General features: G+C 37.3%; 1 protein-coding gene across 1 annotated transcript in view; it reads left to right on the top strand.

The window, feature by feature from the left end:
* Positions 1–19,870, top strand: part of PRKN (parkin RBR E3 ubiquitin protein ligase) — a 787,949-nt gene that overhangs the window by 659,691 nt on the left and 108,388 nt on the right. Inside the window, exon 9 of the mRNA XM_049801652.1 lies at positions 11,626–11,775. Within this exon, the coding sequence (XP_049657609.1) occupies positions 11,626–11,775 (150 nt within the window). The remainder of the gene's footprint in view (positions 1–11,625; positions 11,776–19,870) is intronic.

Here is a 19,870-nt window from a genome sequence, read left to right as displayed (position 1 = left end):
AACAGAATTTAATTGATGGACTTTCTTCTTTTTTTTCTGTTTCGCTTTTTAGAAAAGGAGGTGGTAGACATGAAAATGAAGGCTAAAAGAGTTAAGAGTGCCTATGAAAATTCAGACATTAGGAAATGTCAGATTTAAGATTGTTTATATAATCTTAATATTTTCTTTCTCTGTTCCACTCACCTATCCTTTGCACTAAGAGAGTATTAAATTATATGATCATATGCAGACTTCAGAAGTGGGATGATGTAAACCGTGAGGAACCGCAAAAGAAAAGATAATTAATTTCTGTCCAATAAGAAGAGAAGTCTTGAAGAGAGTACAAGGAGTTTGATGAGGAACGCCTTGCTAATCAAATAAATACAGTATTTTTGTGACTTGGAATATTTTTGGTATTCTTTCAAACTTTCATAATGAAACTGCTCCTCTTTGTATTGAATACACCTAAACAGATGAGAAATTTTTGTCATCATGCATTAGGAGCATAAAACTATGCAGATGGAAAGTTGTTTTGTGGAATGGGTCTGATCTATAAACATTTGCCTTTCTCTGAAACTGGCTACACTAACGGGTTATTTGGATACAGTGGTTATCATTACAGTCTTAATTAACGTCTTTGCAAGTAGTGAATATTGCCATGAGGCTTGAATTATTCCATAAGCCCATACAAGTACAAAGAATATTGCAAGTATATTCTGTCCCTACAAAAGCATTATTGTCATGAATCTACTGATGACCACAGTATCTCTTGCTTGAAGTTAGCACACTCTTCGACAGTTAGGGAGAAATTGCTGCAAAACCAAGGTAAAAAAATTAAATACATCTAAATGAAGAAAGGAATTTCAGGCCAACTCCTTATTCACATGGCTATCTAATTATTTCTTATATTTATTTAGTTATATAGTTGCTTTTTAAAAAGATCTGAAGTGTGTCTTTTTCTGTTATCATGCATACTAGATAGAAAAAAATCTTAACTAATTATAACACTGTTTTATTCAGACTGCTTACAATTTCAGTATTATCAACCAACATATATTTTCTTCCACTCCAATCAGTAGTCAAAGAATAATAGGGGCATGTTACTGCTTCATGTCCAATCTTGATTTATTTTTAAAATGCTTATGTATTCAAGGCCAGATTATAAAAGCAGAATGGAATATTGTGATAATCTGTTCTGATCTCCTTTAGAATACACGTAACATGACTTTCTTGGATTAATTCTTGTTTAAACTGGAGTATATTGCCTAGAAAAACATCCATTCTTTGTTTACAAATCACTTGCAGACATTAGATCCTATTATACTTGTCAGTAGTGAAAAAAAAAAATCCCGGCCTCTTTTCTTTCCACCACTCTACCAGCACCCCAGTATGCTCCCCATATTGTGTATCTCCCATTCCTCAGTGCCCAGATCCTTTACATTTCCAATTCCGTTTGTCCTGTCACAAGGCAATAGGTGATCATCATCCTGAAAAATTACTTCAACCTATGAATACAACTCAGAAAAAGCCACCATACTTCTGAGACGGGACTAAAAAAATTGCAAAAGGGAGTCTGTTTGTCAGGTAGGCAGCTAAATATGTCTCAGACAGAATGAAAGAACCTTTTAGTTTGAAGTGGGTATTCCCACTGGAACTTGTGGGTTCCAGTTAAACCAGTGGCTGCCCAATAAGAAATATAATTGTCCTTCCAGAGATTTCTATTTATTCATCTAAGAAGTGCCTTAGTGCTCTTGGAGGTGGATGGACACAGCTCAGATTCAGCTCATGATCCATCACACTGCTTCCCAGACAGAAATTCCATTCTGCAATTGTGGGTAATATTTTGTTCCTAGAAAATTAACTTCACATGTGACTGCACTGAAAAGTAAGTTGTTTGCTTAAACCCAGTTTACCAACAGTTCAGATATGCCTGTAGCATGAACTTAACCATCCATGTTACATGTTCATTTCTTCCTCTTCTCAAATTGTTACAAGCTTTATCACCGATGTTCTATGTTCTTGGTTTTCTTCCAAGTTATTGATAAAAATTTTAGGTGGCATAAGGCCAAGAATCAATACCTTCAGGACCTTTTTGGAAACACACCTACTTAATAACTATTTCCTATTTACCATTATATTTTAGACATGCCAGATGTCTAAGCTAAGTTTTCATCCTCTTATATATGGCATGTTAATTCTGTATCACTCAAGATACTTAATCAAAAGGCCAGGAGGTAGCAAGACAGATGCCTTAGAGAAGTCTGCTTCATCAACTCTCTTACCTTTATCAACCAAATTTCAGTCAAACTAAAATCAAGCAACTGTTCCTAATACAAAACCCTGGTCTCTACCTTTTGTTCATCGAGTATTTGTTTCCTGTAAATACTGACCATATATAATTTTTGTTGCTGTCATTAAGAGAGAAAGGTTTTGAGTGACTTGCAAGATCAAACCCCTTGAAAACATGTCTATCTGTCTATCCAAATAAAATGTTTCTTTATCTAAATGTAAGCACTGAAGGAAAACTAATGCTGAGAACAAAAGGCTCTGTGTTTTAACTTGAAGCATGAAAAGTTGCTGATTAATCTAATATTTCCTAAAAGGAGTTCTGTAATAATAAAACAGTTGTCCAAATAGTCAAACTTCTCAGTAGTCTCCTGGACATGTAAAACTCCCATGTCTTTTTTTCCCTCAGGAATGCACATGATGGGAAGTTCATTATAGCTGGAAAGTCTATCTTTTAAGGTTTAGTTGGTGGCAACAAGATAGTTTTTAAAGAAGGAATTGGTTTTAGACTTTATGGAAAGAGGTGATCATAGTCTGTGTGTTGAAATAGAAGAGTACAAGCTTCCCTGGTACATGATATGCATTGTGGATACCTAACTTATCACATAAAACCAGCATCCAGAGTAATTGGCTTAATATGCAACACAGTAGATTTAGCAACAGATTGCTACCCCACTTGATACTCGACACTTTGAGAAGGTGCCAGAGAATCTGACCTAGAAATGTCTCCAAAAGCAGCTTTGGCTGGTTTGTTTTAGACCTCCTTTTCACAGATTCTCCCAGTCCACAAAGGTCTGTACAAGGCGAAGAGAGTCTTCTGGACACGCAGCCCCAGGAAGGGTAAAACCTGAAGCTTTCTAACTGTCCTTGGGTCTGTTGCGCTTTTTCTTGCAATTTGATCCCACTGTTCATGATCCATTCTTTTCCCCTAGCATAACGGATGCAGTCCAACCTGCTGGCTAAGTGCTTCGCTTCCTAGGTACCTGAGATACACTCAGGATTGGGATGAAAGATTTATTAACTGGGGAGCTATTGAAAAATAGCACAGTATAAGAAAGTTACTCTCCTGCAGTAGTCATTTACCCTGTCAGGCTGGCTGTCTCTGCAAGTAAATGCAAATGGTTCTACAAGTGGTGATAGTGCAAGCTGCTTACAAAAATATGTTAAAGATGCACTAAATATGGGCTCTGTCCAAATGCAGTGGAAGGCAGGTAATTCAACAAGCCAGTGCCAGAGACAGCAGAGAGAACACTACAATTCAGACCTAAACACTACAATACAGCAACATAGCAAGATGACTTGCAGTGAACTGTTATGGAGTCTCCCTAATGACTCTCTGAGAAAGTTCCCTCTTCTCCCCAAAGTGATAAAAAAAAGTCTTGTTTAATTGTTTAAATGGAATATTGTGATTCATGAATAAAATAGCAGCTACATCTGAAGGCTGGAAGGGAAAACAAATAACTCAAGAGCAAGCAAACTGCTGCTATACCTGAGTGCCCCCAACAGGTCACAGCACAGAAGAAGCAGATGACACGCTAGTGGCAGGGAAAGAAGCTGCTAAGTAATGTATAGCTGTGCTTCTCTGCTATATCATCTGCTCTGACAACTTTGCAGAATGTATTGGCCAGTTTCTTGATATTTTGACAGGGTAATGATCAATTTTAACAGATCTCTCCTATCAGCTGCTACTGCAACTCATATCACTGCTCACTTTTTCTTTAGAAATGTTGTGGGCGTTTACATCCCTGGAATCTGAGCAAGCCTGAATGGGGGCACTCTTTTTTTTTTTTTTTTTTTTTTTTTTTTTTTTTTTTTTTCCCCACCCACATTTCCTTGTTAGTTGGGGAAAACTCATGCAATGGAATATCCCGTTTTGAAAATCTGCAGATGCACATCCCCATGCTGTTCAACAGTGGTGTGGGCCTGTGCTAGGTTTTACTGTGAGCTGTAACTTTAGAAGATATGGAATTCTAGTATTAAAAAAACATATGGTGGACAGAAATAGTTTAACATTAATTGAGGTTTTAAAGGAATTTGTATACAATATGTGTGTGTGGCAAGGCAAACGTCCTTTTGATATTTTTTTTGCTTGCAAAACCTGCTAGAGGAATTTTTTTCAAGTATATGCTACAGAATATTAATGTAAAGTCAGTCTTAAACTAATTGATATATATTTACTCGTTCAGGCAAAAGTAATGTCATGTGACAATTCTAATTAATCAGCTGAGTTTAGTGCAGGAAACTGTCAAATATGATCAACAAAGTGCTTCTGAAGTATTTGTGGGACAAGATTTTTTGATAACTACACTTGGAAAAAATGCCAGTTACCTCTTGATAATTCACATGCAGTTTAAAAAAAAAAGAATAAATTTTCACTGAATAATTTCTCCAGTTCATAATTACTAAACCAAAGCTATTTTGTTAGTATTCTCAAATATGTATCTATACAAGTATACAGCTCTGTGCTTTCCTACCCAGCCTCCTGGCTTCAGCTGCTGCTTAATGTGAGTGATACCTACATGCATCTCTCGGTTTCTTCCATTTTTCTGTTTAATATCTGATTTCTGTCCATCTCAATCTCATTTGGCTCACCTTTTGGATTTGTCATCACCATGCCATCACTCTCTCTCTAAAATTGAGCTACTGCATTTAACTCCTGATCCTCTTTACACCACATTTTTTTATAGCTGGAACAACCCGACAAACTTTACAATCTTGCAATTTTATATGACCAGTGTTGTGCATCTCTTTTCTTCCTGCACTATATCTGCTTTGAATGTCTCCTAACCACCTTCTTCCCTCACTTCAAAGGTAATTGGAATCCATGTGAGTTCCTCAGCTTTGTCTCTCCCAGATTATCAGAACTTTATTCTGAGTTCTTGTCATAGGCAGGGCATCTCTACTTTCTTACTCCTTTTTTTAACTTGTTGTCTGTGCACTAGACAAGTAAAAGTAATTTATTTTTGGTTCAAGAGCTGAAATAAAAAATGGGGAGAAAGAAAGGAGAAAGTACTTGTGATCAAACCTAATTTGAAGTTTGGGTTTTTTTTCCTGTCAAAACCAAAAAATATGTCATTTTTTGTAGGACACAAATTTCCATTTGTTTACTTGTCTGTTTCAACTATCAATGAAAAACTTGAGTGCTCCTTAAAATAGAGGAATTGTCTTCCATCCAGCTTTTATTAAATTCAGAAGATTTGAACCCCGGTGGTCAGAGTCTCAGGTGGATGTAGAAGATGGGACTTCTTCCATCCCTTGGATGACTTTGATCTGCTTTCATGGAATATGTATTCATTCTTGTGACCTGAGAATTGGAATTCCTGGGAGCCAGCATCTACTTCAGTGAATCTCAGTTGCACAGTTTGCAACAGCATCAACTGAAAAGGTTTCCTTGCATCAGTTACAGCCTTGGTGGTTGTTACTTGCAGGGGAGAAATGAATGTGGATTCAAGCTCCACAAGGATCGGAAGGAACTGGATGTTTATCTCCAGCATTCAGTCTATTCAGACTGATCCCACAAATACCTGCTGGAAGTTCACAAACTTCCAATAGTTTGTAAATACAGTGCCAAGCCATACACTGTGCTTAGTACACTTTCTTCATTGCGTCCTATTGCCTCTCATATATTCAGTTTGATTTCCAATACAACCTGCTCCAGTGTCCTCTCTTCTCAGTATTCTTTATTTTCTATTTTCATACTCCTCACCTTGTGCTTTCTTTCATATCATTCTGCAAACTGCAGTCTTTCCTTTCTTTCCCCCTCTCTTCTCCAGTTTAATTTCATCCATGAATTGTGTTGCATTGATCCAGTCAGGGCTTTCTTATCTAAATATTTTCTTGAGACTGCCTTACCCAATTTTCCATGACTCTCCAAAGTCAGGCAAATTCCAGCCCTCTAGAAGGTGGTTCTCTTTCTGGCCTCCTTTGTGATGCTCCTGTGGGAACAAGAAGGAGCTGATGCTCTGAACTTGCTCTTCCTCTCCTACCACTGGCCAGCAGAGGAGCCCAGTAACTCAAGAAAAATAAAGTAAGGGTGCACCACAGAGAGCCATGTCAGTCCATCTTTTTTTAATCTATACTTTAGATGACACTTTTGTAAGTATTTTTACTAGTCCGATGAGTACTAAGAGGTTTGTACTTGAAGTTGCCTAATTAAATTATGGAACTAATTCTTTTTTTCTTTTTTTTTTTTTTTTTTTTGTATGTGAATAATACGTATAAATAAAGTGCTTAGTCTACATTATGGACTAACAGCCTCCACAATCTAATTTTGAAACACACAGATGGTTATTTGATTTATAGGAGCAGTAAAAACAATCTGACTCCAGAAAGTAGATTTTCTTTCCTCTGAGACCGTTACATGCAGTTAAAAGAAACAAGTAATTGAATTACCTTTCAGAGATTAGAAATTTTGGCTTTACATCTACTGCTAAACTTTTGTCCAGAGTTCCCTACGAGGCTACTACTGAGCAGATGCTTAGTAGAGGTGTGAGGAAAAAAGGGAAAATAAAGAAAACTGTGCCCAAAGTGTAAAAGCAAAATTAGAATAGCATTAGGCACATGTGCTGTGGTAGGGGACATTGGAATAGATGATCTTTTAAGGTCCCTTCCAACCCAAACCGTTCTATGATTCTATAATATTGAAGCATAACTTGCAAATTAAAAAACACATCAAGGAATCACTGTGTTCAAAAAGTGTATTTTGCAAGAGTTTTTTGCATCCAGATGCATTTCAGTTTTGTCTTACTATCTGAATCTCAGTGTAACTGAAAAGACTGCAATCCATAGTTAAACCTGTTTTATTCTCGTGTCAGCCCAATGATTTCAGTCATATTACCCTTTATTTACAACATCAGATGATTGAACTTCCACTGGTTGAAAACCTGGTACCGTTCTAAGACCCAAGGAAAACCATCCCAATCTGGAAAGTGGGGAGCACGGAATAAATGGTTACAATTATCCAGCCTCCATGTCTATGTCATACTATAATTTATAATCATTTATAAAAATATTTCTAAAGGCCCTGACAACTCTTTTTGAGCAAAGATTGCATGAACAAACTTCATGATATGGTTGAAATATCATAAGTAGAGCTGAGAATTTTTTCCACTCAAAATTTTGTTCCATGAAAACTATAGATTTGGGTCAATTGGGACAGTTCACACAGTGAGGGGAAAGTTCACAAGAGGATGCAGTTTTCAGAGACAAAAAAATTAGAATGCTTTATGACTACCTTGTTCGTATACCTTTAGCTGTTTTAGCACCAGTGATTTGGAGTAAATCATATTTTTAAAGACCCTTTCTTTCCAAATAAGCATTGAAATATATGGTTCTATGGTGAATCCGGCAACTATTTGCCTACCTCTATTTCTGAGGCCCGTATTACAGTAGCATATAAATGCCTGACATGCTTTGCTCAAAAGCTGATTTCTAGCAGCAGTAGACGGCCGGTGATTTCTGTGTAATTTTATGCACCTCATTACCATAGTATTTGATGTCCTCATGACTATTAATGGATTTTGCCTCTTAACACTACAGTGAAATCAGCAAGTATCATTCTCCCTCTTTACAAATGGGGAACTGATGAGAAGCATAGATTAAGTGACTTACGTGAAAACCACAGGAAGGCTGTGCTACTGCCAGGAATTGAAATCAGGTGCCATGAATGCCAGTTCAGTCAAGTTTCCCATATATTAAACTTTATAAGGGCTTTTTCCTAAAAATAATTGGAGATATTTTTCCTACTTGTGCACACAGAACCCTTTTACATATGATGAGTGCATCTCTAAATAGAAGGTACATTGATAATAATTGAGTAATAGATATTGTGAAACATTTTGAATGTATGGAAGAGCTAGATTCATCTTTTAATGACAACTCTTTATGTATTAGATATCTAGCCTAAGTTAGTTGTCTCAGCTTCAGCTATAGCACTTCCACAGGGTGATTCGTCCCATCTATCATAGACATCACATGTAGGTCAGGATAAATTCCCTGCTTGGGATCTTGTTCCTTCTCATTCAATATATTTGGAACCTATATGAGTTGTTTAGATTAGATGTTTAATTTTTGAAGAGCTAAAATTGTGTGAGGTGGTTCATAGTCTAAGCTGTTTAGGTACCTAAACCTTGATTTCAAAAATAGCTTAGGCCAGGTGACTTAGGATCAGAATTATTGGAACTGAAGCACCGATTGTGGGACTCACATAATTTCAGGTGTCAATATCTAGCAAATTGATGTCGCTTCATAGATAATAGTACAGGGCACCCTAGGGCTCAGTTCTTCTCATGCTAATGTACAAAACTAAAAGAGAAAAGATGAATTGCATCCTCTCTCTCCTGTTAATTATAAAAAGAGCCTAAGCACCAATGCAAATGCAACTATAAGCATCATCACTGTGGAAATCCACACTAAATTAAGTGAATCCTACTTTAAATCTCCAGATAAGAATAAGAGGCAAAGTAAACTAGTGGTGGTTGTCTGCTGGAATATCCTTAAATATCTCATCCAGACGTGATCAAAAATACATCATGGGCTCCAAAGACATTTAAGGGCTTTCGAAAATTGACTTGCTTTAAGCATGTTGATTGCATCAGTCCTGTGTGATATGTATGGCTGCGTTATATAGGAGAAAATGTCTCTAACAGACATAATTTGTCACCATATGCAAATAGTTAATTAATAATTCATGACTAAGTGTTTTGGTTCTTTAGAAACCTTTTATAAATGCACCCTTAATGTAAAGTGAGTAGTTTTGTTTCAGGTCGCTGAATATAGGATATAAATCTGCGTATGTTATGTATGATTGTTATGGCAGCAAACATGTAGATGTTCTGCTACTACATGTTTTAGTTGTTTGTTGGGTTTTAAGTGAGCCTAGTGTACAGGCACAAGGAAAAAGAAATTGGAAAATGACATCTTATAAATGTATCTGGACTTTGAAGGCAGAAAACAGGCTGGTAACTAGATGTCAAGATGTGCAAATGCATTTAGTAGGATCTTTCCTGTCTTCAAATTGATCATTTTTTTGGCTTTTATCGTGTGAAAATCACTGATGAGAGTGCTGTACTGATTTGGCATGAGCCCTGTGCTGAACCAGTATAAAATGTCGAATTTCTTGGACAGAATACGGCTTTGTCCACCTTGCCAGTAGGTGGACTGGACATTCCTTTTCTGTAACAAGACAGGTTGATTCCTATCTTACCTATCTTCCATTTTTGTGTATCAAAGAAAAAAAGGAGAGGAGACATGAGGAATCTTTCCATGCCCTTTTATGCTAAGCTAATGACTGGAAAGTTTATCCTTTTTTCAGCTGAGAATTTATAATGGAAATGCTGACAGAATCTCAGCTACAGTGTCACTGGTGTTTGCCTCTGTAATGAGAAGCTGCTAACAATCCCACATCCAGCACAATGTTCCCTCTTAATGGGGTAAGACAATCACCATTCTCACCTTCAGGTCCAGACTCTGCCCTGAAGAAAAATTAGGTCAGCAGAGAGTTTTGCAGCTGTGGTTGCCCACATTTCTGTTCAAGGCCAGCAGAACGATTCAGAGCACTCAGCATGTATTTAGTGCAAGGATCACAAACTTTACAGAAAATTGATAGAATACAACATTAAATATTTATGCCATTACTCTAGGTTCAAGCATAATAATAACATAGAAAAAAACCATAGTTGACTTGTTGAGCCCCCTCATTCAAGGAGATTTTGCAGACATGTCTTCTGAATTTCTCAAAATACTGTTATTTTCCAGATCCAAGATCCTTAATTCAGGATTTCTGGCTGTCGTTCATACACTAAGTGATATTTTGAAGGCTTTCTCTCTTTTTAGATTTTGCTTTTCTTTTGTGAGGAAGTTTGTTTGGATTTTTTGTTAATTGAAAAAAGTGGGTGGTTTCAGTTTGGTAATTTTTTTTTTTCTATGATGGAACACTTTTTTGTCTATATCTTATAATGTTTTAAGAAGTCACATACTGTTTTTAAAAAGCCAGTGTCACAAGACATGTTATGGCAACATTTGCAGAAGAATCTTCTTAAACATACCCAGATAATATGCAGTGGAGACCCTGTCTTTGTAATTTAAAACTCTTTGTATACTTTGTTTATGAGGTTTTTTGTCCTAATGCTTCGTTTTTCCTTGTGGGATTTCTCTGGAGAGGGGTGCAAATTGGAGAAAGAATTTTTTGTTTGTTACCCCCAAAAAAATGGGAACAAGATTTTCATGAGCAGTTATGGGATAAAAGTTTATGAAGCACTAAATACCATTGTGAGTGCTGTAACATAAAGCTCTGTTTTGTTCCTTTAGCACACCATAAAGTCATTCTGCTCGCAGAGAAAATTCATACTACTCCCTTCCTCTTTGGCCTTTTGGATTTTCCTGTTTTCTTTGGGGCTGTTAGGACCAAATGCTTTCATTTATTTCACTCCACAGTAGACCAGATTTATAGGCGAATCTGAAGCCTGGTTTACAATGGTTATATAGCCACTAGTGTGGAACTGCACCAACACTGAACCCTAGAGTGGATGTGATTTACATGTACGCAGCATGATTTGTACTTGCTCAGCTTATCTCTGGCTCAAAACAGGGTAAGTTAGACCAGGAAAGTTATTACAATGGCATCAGTCATTTTAGAGTGGGCATTTTTGTCAGTGAGGATACGCTGAGCGTGTTATTTAATATTGCTGTGTGTCAGTGTGTCCATCATTAAAATGGAGGCACTTCCATAGCCTTTTAGGCTATCAGGATGGAACTAGATGAAAACTGCAAAAATGAAGACAATTTCCTGGGAGACCCTGGAAAAAAACTACACCTAACATTGAAATAAATGTATATCAGAGAATTATTTTGCCAATCAGTTTAATGACATTTATTTTGAAAATAAAGTTGGCTGGGCAATTTTTAGAACCCTTTAGCTCTAAAACATTATACTGTACTTCTAGCTATAGATCCTTGAGGTGGTTTTATGAGTTTCTTTCCAATCTGGGTACAGCATTTATCAGTATCTGTTGTTGGACTATATTTATGATGTTTACAATAATTTTTATAGCAATATAAGAGTTCTTGAGGTTACTTACAGAACCAGTCTGCTGTTCTCTTGATTTAATGCCCACACAATTTTCTGGTGGTGAAAATGATAGCTGCAAGTCAGAAAATGATGCATATGATGTGAGTTGGAGCGGAGTGACACCCCATTTAACAACCGTGCAAAGTTTTAGACTTTCGACAAATAACCCGAACTTAGCATGCGAGACATTAGGATGGTTTACTTGATTATGTGGGATAGATTCAAGCTCAGAGTTTGTCGGCGTTTTTTTCTGTGTGCTGTTAGAAGTTTAACACCAGTCTGTTGTATTGTAGTACAACCGTTACCAGCGCTATGGGGCCGAGGAATGCGTGCTGCAGATGGGAGGAGTGCTGTGTCCAACTCCTGGCTGTGGAGCAGGTTTGCTTCCTGAACCCGGAGTGAGGAAAATTGTATGTGAACCAGGCAACGGAATGGGCTGTGGGGTAAGAACAAACATTTTCCTCCTAGCGGTGTGGGAAACAATTGATATTGTACCATGTTAGAATAAGGCGGGGGGGGGGGAATGCTTTTTCCTTTTCTATCAGTGACTCTGAATTGCCCTTCGTAGCAGAGTGGGGTACTGTAGCTCAATAAACAATTTAAATATAGTACTGGTTTAGGAATGATGACTTCATCATGTAGACTATGTCCATTCCAGAATTCTTTGCTTTATTTGGTTTAAGAAGTTGCTGAGTAGTTACAGTAAGAAATTGAACTATGCAAATGACAATCCAAATGCTCTTCGACTTTCTTCTCCCAGCACTCAGCAAAAACGAACAGGATCTTGAGCAAACCATTCGTTATTATATTAACACCAACTTTTTCTTTATAAATCATAGAAGAAGGAGAGAGAGAGAATGACCAGTCTGTGATACAGCAGTGACATTACTTATGCATGTTAAGATACATGATTAAAAGAAATATAGAAATATTTTTGTTTTCTTATAAAAATTGCTTTTAAGCAGAGGGAATGTACAGTTAATGGTGGATTTCTGGAAAACAAAAACAGATGACACTTGAAAATGTTTTTGCTAAGAGGTCAGATCATATGGATCAGTGATTTTTTTTGGCAGTAGAAAAAACCAGATACTTTACAAGAATCAAGCTTTGGGGGAAATATGTAGAGAGAAATCTATATATAAAAGAACCTATTAAATGTTAGATCAGAGTGACTAACTGATGTTTGTACTAAGTGACTCTTTCTGTGGTTGGTATTATTACTGCATTCGATGCAGGCTATGAGAGAAGAGAAAATATCTATATAAAATATTGTCATGCTCTTGCTGTTGTCTTTCTTGTGGAAAATGCACTTTTTATTGCAGTTTTGATGTTGCCCAAACTGATACCATAGAAGAATAATAGTTTGCTGAACTAGGAAGTCACAGTAACTTGTCTTCTATGAGTAGGTTAGCATCTGTCGACCTTGGTAAAACTTCCTATCTGTCCATGCACTGGTGCATGTAAAACAGAGTACTCCCCAGACTCACTGAGCAGACATAGGGCTATAAAATAAAGCAGAAGGTGGGAAAGTAATAAGAAACAAGACTGAGTAAACAAAAAGAAATGCCTCTGGATTAACTATTAGGGATTGGTTAAAAAAGATAAAATCACAAATAATTTTTACTCCGCTGTCTGCCTTGAAGTGATGAAAATCAAACTGTGTTTTGCAGCTTCATTCATCATCATTCTGAATCTGCAAATGCTCTGTAAATAAAGTGTAGGTAGCATAAAGGATTATGTATTGCCTGGTTTAGCAAACTGCTCTGTTTCCTTTTATGGACTCTGTGCTGTGCTTGCTAGCGACCAGAACTGCAGCCTTGAGTTTAACCTCACGCTTTGTCTTGAATTATGTGATTTCTTGAAACGGGGGGGGGGGGGGGGGGGGGACGGTGTACATTTCACTGAGGCTGAAATGAGAACCAATAGGCTGGTCTGTAAGCCAAATTTTGGTAACATTAAGGCCCTTACTCAGAATCTATAATAGAACAGGGTGAAAATGCGTGCCTTTGAATCTTTCTTTGCACCCTGAGAAATGATAACCTCAAGGAAGATTTGTCACAGAAGATTTCCTGTGGTGGGGGTCCTAGCACTGAAGTCAGCTGCCTGTCAGAAAGCTGGCTGAAGGTAAGGATCTGCCTGCAAGGATACCAAGACAGTTAGGAAAGCCATTTATTTCTACTCTGTATTCTGTAGTAACTTTGATTGTTTTCTATTCAGAAAGTTAAACTATGGTGGGTTTTTTCCCAGACAAAACCTGGCCTTTTTTAGTGTGAAGGCCTTCCACTCTTCTTGATGGAATCCAGGAACATCCACTTCAGAGCTCTGGGTTCCCTCATGAGTGTACACAATGATTTACAAGCTCAAAGAAAGGCCCAAGATGAAGAACATCCCCTTTGTCCATCCAAATAAAGGTACGAAAAGATGCCTTGCAATACTTAGCTCTACAGTTTAGGTTAGAGACACATTCCTTTTTGAAGCTGGTAAGCAAGGAAATAAGGAAGGCAACGTGAATCTGGAGATTCTTTATGAATGGCTGTGTCATCCTTTAAGCTATGCTTTAGATATGTAGAGTCTCTTTTGGGGTATTTGAACCTCTGTCTTTGCGTAAAGTTCAGAGTTGATAACATCTTGCTAATAGCAGAAGTTACATCTAACATCAACGGTCTGTTATTTACCCAAAAGCCCTTGTGGAGAAATAGTTGTCTGCTGCACAGAACTGATTTGTCAGGTCTGAACTGCAGTATAAGGGTAGCTAACAACTGTCAAGTAGATGAGGATTTTGATTAACTAATGAGACGGACCAAGGGAGGGAGCAGGGATAGGTTTTCAAGAGAAAGTCAAGACAGTCAATGAAAAGGGCAGCCATTTTAGAAAAGGAGTGGCAGAAGAAACCAAATAGAGGATAAGCTGGTATCCTGTTTTCAGCTGGGATGGAGTTAATTGTCTTCCTAGTAGTGGGTACAGTGCTATGTTTTTGAGCTAGGTATGAGGAGAATGTTTGATAACACTGATGTTTTCAGCTGTTCCTAAGTAATGTTTAGTCTGAAGTCAAGGATTTTCCAGCATCTGATGCCCAGCCAGTGAGAAAGCTGGAGGAGCACAAGAAGTTGGGAGGGGACACAGCCAGGGCAGCTGACCCAAACTGGCCAACGGTGTATTCCATACCATGGGACGTCACATCTAGTATAGGAACTGGGGGGAGTGGGGGTGGGGGATCGCCGCTTGGGGACTAACTGGGTGTCGATCAGCAGGTGGTGAGCAATTGCATTGTGCATCACTTGTATATTCCAATCCCTTTACTATTACTATTTTCATTTTATTAGTGTTATCAATATCATTATTAGTTTCTTCTTTTCTGTTCTATTAAACTATTCTTATCTCAACCCACTAGTTTTACTTCTTTTCCGGATTTTCTCCCCCATCCCTCTGGGTGGCGGGGGAAGTGAGTGAGCAGCTGTGTGGTGCTGAGTTGCCAACTGAGGTTAAACCACGACAGCTGGCCACAAGGGACTGAAGCAAAATAAATATTCCATTATTCAGAGAGAAAACTGTGTGAGGCAATCGCAGACATGTAAGGACTCCAACCAAATCTGAAAGAGCATTGAAAAATGAACAAGTAACTGAGCCAGGCTAGGATACAGAGATTTTTCCTTCCTCAGTTTCTTTCTCTGGTATGTGAAATGAGGAACTACAATCTCTTTTTGCAAAGTCATTGCTGCCGGTGTCAAAGCTTAATGTGAGTTTCCAAGAGAGTGCTCTTAATTTGCTAAAAGGGCCTTTGGGAAAGTTAAAGATGGTGAATTTTGCTTTGTCTCAGGAAATTTGAAAACAGGGATATGTGGGGACCAGAAACAGCCTGGTAAATATCTAGGCAGAACTGTACCAAAAAGGTGAGGAGAGAGGTTTAAATTTAAGCATCCCCATATGTACCCTCTGCAGTTAGGCACTGCTATCTGTTCAGGCTTTCAGACAAAGAAATAGAATAAGAAGAGAGATATATTTTGACTTGAAAAGTAGCATGCAGATATCTTTTTAATGATTATGAATAATCCTCACCCAAAGCCATGTTGTGGTACCACTGACTGACCTCACTCTTGCCTAATCTTTCATTTTTTTTATCATTAGCCATAAACATATTAATTGATTTACCAAGATATGACCATTATACACTGTTGTTCTACCTTCATTACTATGCATCAGACCTGTGTTACTAACTTTTATTGCTCAGATATAAAATTTTGACATATTTAATATGAGAAAACAGCAACAAAACATAGAAGACAGTACATATTGTACCAGCTGGCCTGCATACAGGAGAAGCTGTGGTAATCAAGGCATACAAAAGCTCTATGAATAAAACATTTTTGTCTTGTTTTATATTATACTGGCATATTATTTCCTACATATTAAAGAAAAGTTTGGAGTTAAAAGCGGGTTAGAATGGAGCTTCAAAAGGGACTATACTACTTGTTTATTAAAAAGTATGCCTTGGTTTCTACACATCCAGCTCATCTGTCCTGCAAAACATCCCCTGTCAATATCTTCCAGTGGGATGATAACTGACTAATGCATGACTGCATCGTAGCCCTTGCTCCACAGCAGTATAGTCATTTTGCAGCATGCAATATCAGTTGACTTATCCCTTGGAATGGGGTGACATGGTAGATCAGGGATAGTGGAGTTAGAGCCTCTGTTGGTCTTTGTCCCTTGAGTTTACTCATTCCTAGCATAGTCTATATAAGCAAGAAGAAGAATGTATTTCCAGAGATTCTCTGTTGTTCAATAATCCCTTGCTAGGTGACCTGACTCCCGAAGATTCATGGAGGTCCTGAGACCACTCTAAACTATCCTAAGGTCTGGGCGACAATTTAAATGGTCTTAGGAAGAAACTGTCGTAATTGATGGGTTTGTGGCCCTTGATTCGGATCCCCTAATGTGAAACTCGCCGAGTGAGTACTCAACCTTAGTGTATTAAATGTGAAACGATAAAGGAAGTTTTATAGCCTTGCAAAGGGAGCACAAAATTTGGGGTTATTTCACCTCTTTTAAACCATATTTACTGTTCTGTAAGCATAATGCCATTGAAGAACATCAAGATTTTGCTAAAGATGTGTTCCCTTCTAGGACAGGTGAAATTTTAAAGCTGCAGACTGCAAGAGGTCCCTGAAAAATCAATAGATATAAATATCATGTCTTCCTTATAAATAGAATTCCTAGGCTGTTGTATTACATAGAACAAAATCCCTAAGGCAATTTCACTCTTCCCAGCAATTTTTTCCCATTGATTTCTTCTTGCCTTCTTCTTCCATGGCTAAGGAAGCACATGTCTAAAGCAATTACAACATATTTGTAGAATTAATAATTGTCTGCCTTTTCAGAAAGCTTAATAGAATAGAGGACACTATAAAATAGTTAGTTACATGAGAAGTGCACTACACATTCCTGTTGTCTCCAACACACTTTTTGGTGGTTCATTATCTCCTGTTCATGCATTTCCTATCATGCATGTTACATCTTTGGTCATGTCTTTATTACGCACAATAATATGCATGTAGGTAAGCCCTGAATAATTGAGAAAAATATTTTGGTTTGAGATGACAAATCTGAATTATAAAAATTCCAAGCAACAAGTTCCTGTTCACTTAATTTTGATAATTCAAATGATGATTTTGTTAGTTGGGTGTGTCCTTCTAAACTTCTCAAGTGGGATTGTTTATTTTAGGGTTTTATATCTTGGTTGGAGTACTATGTGACTGCACCTATGCTCCCTCTGGAACCTGAACTGGCTTGCAAATACTGTTTCAGAACTATTTTGTGTATATGAAAGTGCATAATAATTTGTAAGAGTACCCAGTCTAGAAGTAAAAAGCAGTTTCCATATCTGCCAGTTATAAGTCTTCTGTTGTAAAGTTCAGCTCTAATGCAATGTATTCTCATGATCAGCATGTACTTTCTTTGTGCAATTTATATCCCTCTTGTGTCTGGTTTTGGCACATTATTCCATATATATTGCCTCATCAAAATGCTTGAAAGTCTGACTAACCTAAAAGATTTTCGCACAGAGATGTAGGTATAAATGTTTTGCTCAAGACATGTGCTTCGCTTCTTCATTAGCAGTACCACAAAAATCTTGAATGTGTGCAAAGAGAAAATAGGCACCTTTTAAAATACTTCAGGATATAAAGATAGTTGAGATGAGTAGTGGTAATTCAAGACAATCTGTGAAGATACTTGCACTGAAAAAATCTTTTTAATTTTATAATCAGATGAATAAAAGATCATGGGTGAAGAAGGGCTGTATGCACAACGATCTGAATTTTTGTCTCAGTTTTAAGATGGGAATGAAAGTTGAAGCAGAAGCAGAAATAAGAGGCCCGAAGGTTTTGGAAAACAGAGGAATAATTCAGAAAAGAAAAGACCTTGAGACCTTTATGTCATTTGCAAAACACTAAAATGGAAATAAGAGCTAGCTGCTATCTAGTACCCATAGTAAAATTGAAGGGTTATTCTTTGTTATCACATTTCAGGTATTTGTCCTTGTTCCATATGTCATTAAATTTTTGCTTTTAAGAAAACTCACCAAAAAGGTATTACCGTGGATAAGGTAATAGCTGAAGATATTGCTGAGATTAAGAAACCAACTCACAGCAGGAGTGTTTCATAATATTTTATAGGGAGTTTTTTCAAGGGGAATGAAAATGAGACCAACATTTTCTATTATTGCTAAATGCTGAGTTGCTAGTATTGCGCCACAAGCTCTAAACAGTAATCATGTATTGCTTTCTTCTATTGAGTGGGCACTCTAGCCTTTAGAAAGTGGAATTCCATCTTGTTGACACATTATGCTTCAGTAGCTAAGCAAGTTGTTTCATTGCTAAAATATGACAGGCTTTCTCAGGCTGACCAAAATTCTTTTTGGATTTGCAGAGGTTTTCTGGTAATGTTTTACATGGTTTAAAATGAACTGTAAAAGCACAGGGCTTTTCAAGATGTGGTAGAATGTTGATGTTTTAATAAAACATTTACCCCAGAATAGCACTGTACAATTAACAAGCTATGTATTGCTGTCAAGGTGCATTATTTCCATTGCCCGTATCTTGCAGTGGTACAATTCATTGATCTGGTGACTGATATGAAACTCAGCTGTCAGCAATGAGTGGATAAAGCAATCTAGAGAATGTTTCCATTATTAATAACATGGATCACATTAGTTCATAGGACTAGCAAAAGCAAAACAAATACTTTTTATACGGAGAACAAATCAATTACTTGTGCTTGGTTCAATAGGTAGAAGAATAACTGCTTTTTCCTTTACATCCCAAATCAGGAAGAACTAGCTAGTAAAATAATGTTAGAAAACAACATGTGAGTCTCTTCAGCTCTAACTGAGCTAGAACTGAAACTTCATTAGTTTTCTCTGCTAGATGTCCAGAATATTATGGGATGTCTCATATTATGTGATCAAATTCTTTATCCCTTAATTTATGTAGGGTATAGCTTTTCCCTGATTTCTGCATAATGCAGGCATCTGGAAAATGGCTGTTGTACATGCACATTGCAAATTTTATATTGAATGTGCAGTGTCTTCAGTGTTTTGGCCTGATTTATTATTCTGTGGTTTACCTTGTAGTTCACAATTTAAAATCTGTCATATGTGTTCTGAGAAAGAAGGAGCAAGGAGGTAGAGAAAGGAGGTAGTTACCTGATAAAGGGATGGAGGCGGATGGTCTGTGTAATCTGGCATGAGAACACAGATAGCAGAATAATGCTCTATTTGAGTCAGGGAAATTGTATTAGAGAAAACTAGGATAAAATCAAGTTCTTGCTTGTAAAGATAAGTCAAAACTGGACACATGGACCTAGGAACTAGAGAGCATAAAACTGGTCTCTATGAATGTAAACTAGCTCAGACTGGGATTTGTAAACTAATGTTTTGCAGAAGAGAAATGGTCCCAATTTTATCAATTTGTCTGTGAAAAGGGAATGAGCTAAAATTTTAAATTCAGGGCTGAGATAAAATAGGAGTTGGGTTTAAAATCACATTAGTAGTTGATTTAGTATTTATCAACTAAATCTTATTCCTTGTAAACTGCTAGATCAAACAGTCCCCTGGAAGGGTGCTAGGGATTTTCATATAGAGATACCAAACAGTCGACTTTGTCACTCATTCAATATTCAGATTCCAAAGCTGAAGCTACCTGGGCTTCAAACTTCTTCACCTGTAGAAAGAGAAGAACAATACTTTACAGTAGAAGAAATGCAAAAAAAGTGCACAATTTAAAAAATCAACAGCCTACTGTAAATTGATTTTAGTACATAGACTTGAAAAAACAGCTCCAAAAAAAAAGTACCTTCTCTGGTTGACTGTGATTCCTTTTCTTAGGTACCCAGTGAGTATATCATATTCTGATGCTCAGGTCCGCATTAAATTGATCACCAAATTTGAAGGAGAAGTCAAAATTTTTCTCTTAGGTCTCATTTGCAGGGACTTGACATTCTGTGCCAAAGTTGGTGGATGAGCTACATACCATCTCCAGG

The sequence above is a fragment of the Accipiter gentilis genome, chromosome 5 (genome assembly GCF_929443795.1).
Source record: "Accipiter gentilis chromosome 5, bAccGen1.1, whole genome shotgun sequence".
NCBI classification, from domain to species: Eukaryota; Metazoa; Chordata; class Aves; order Accipitriformes; family Accipitridae; genus Astur; species Astur gentilis.
The sequence above is the reverse complement of the archived record's forward strand: the minus strand, read 5'-3'. Positions and strand labels throughout refer to the sequence as shown.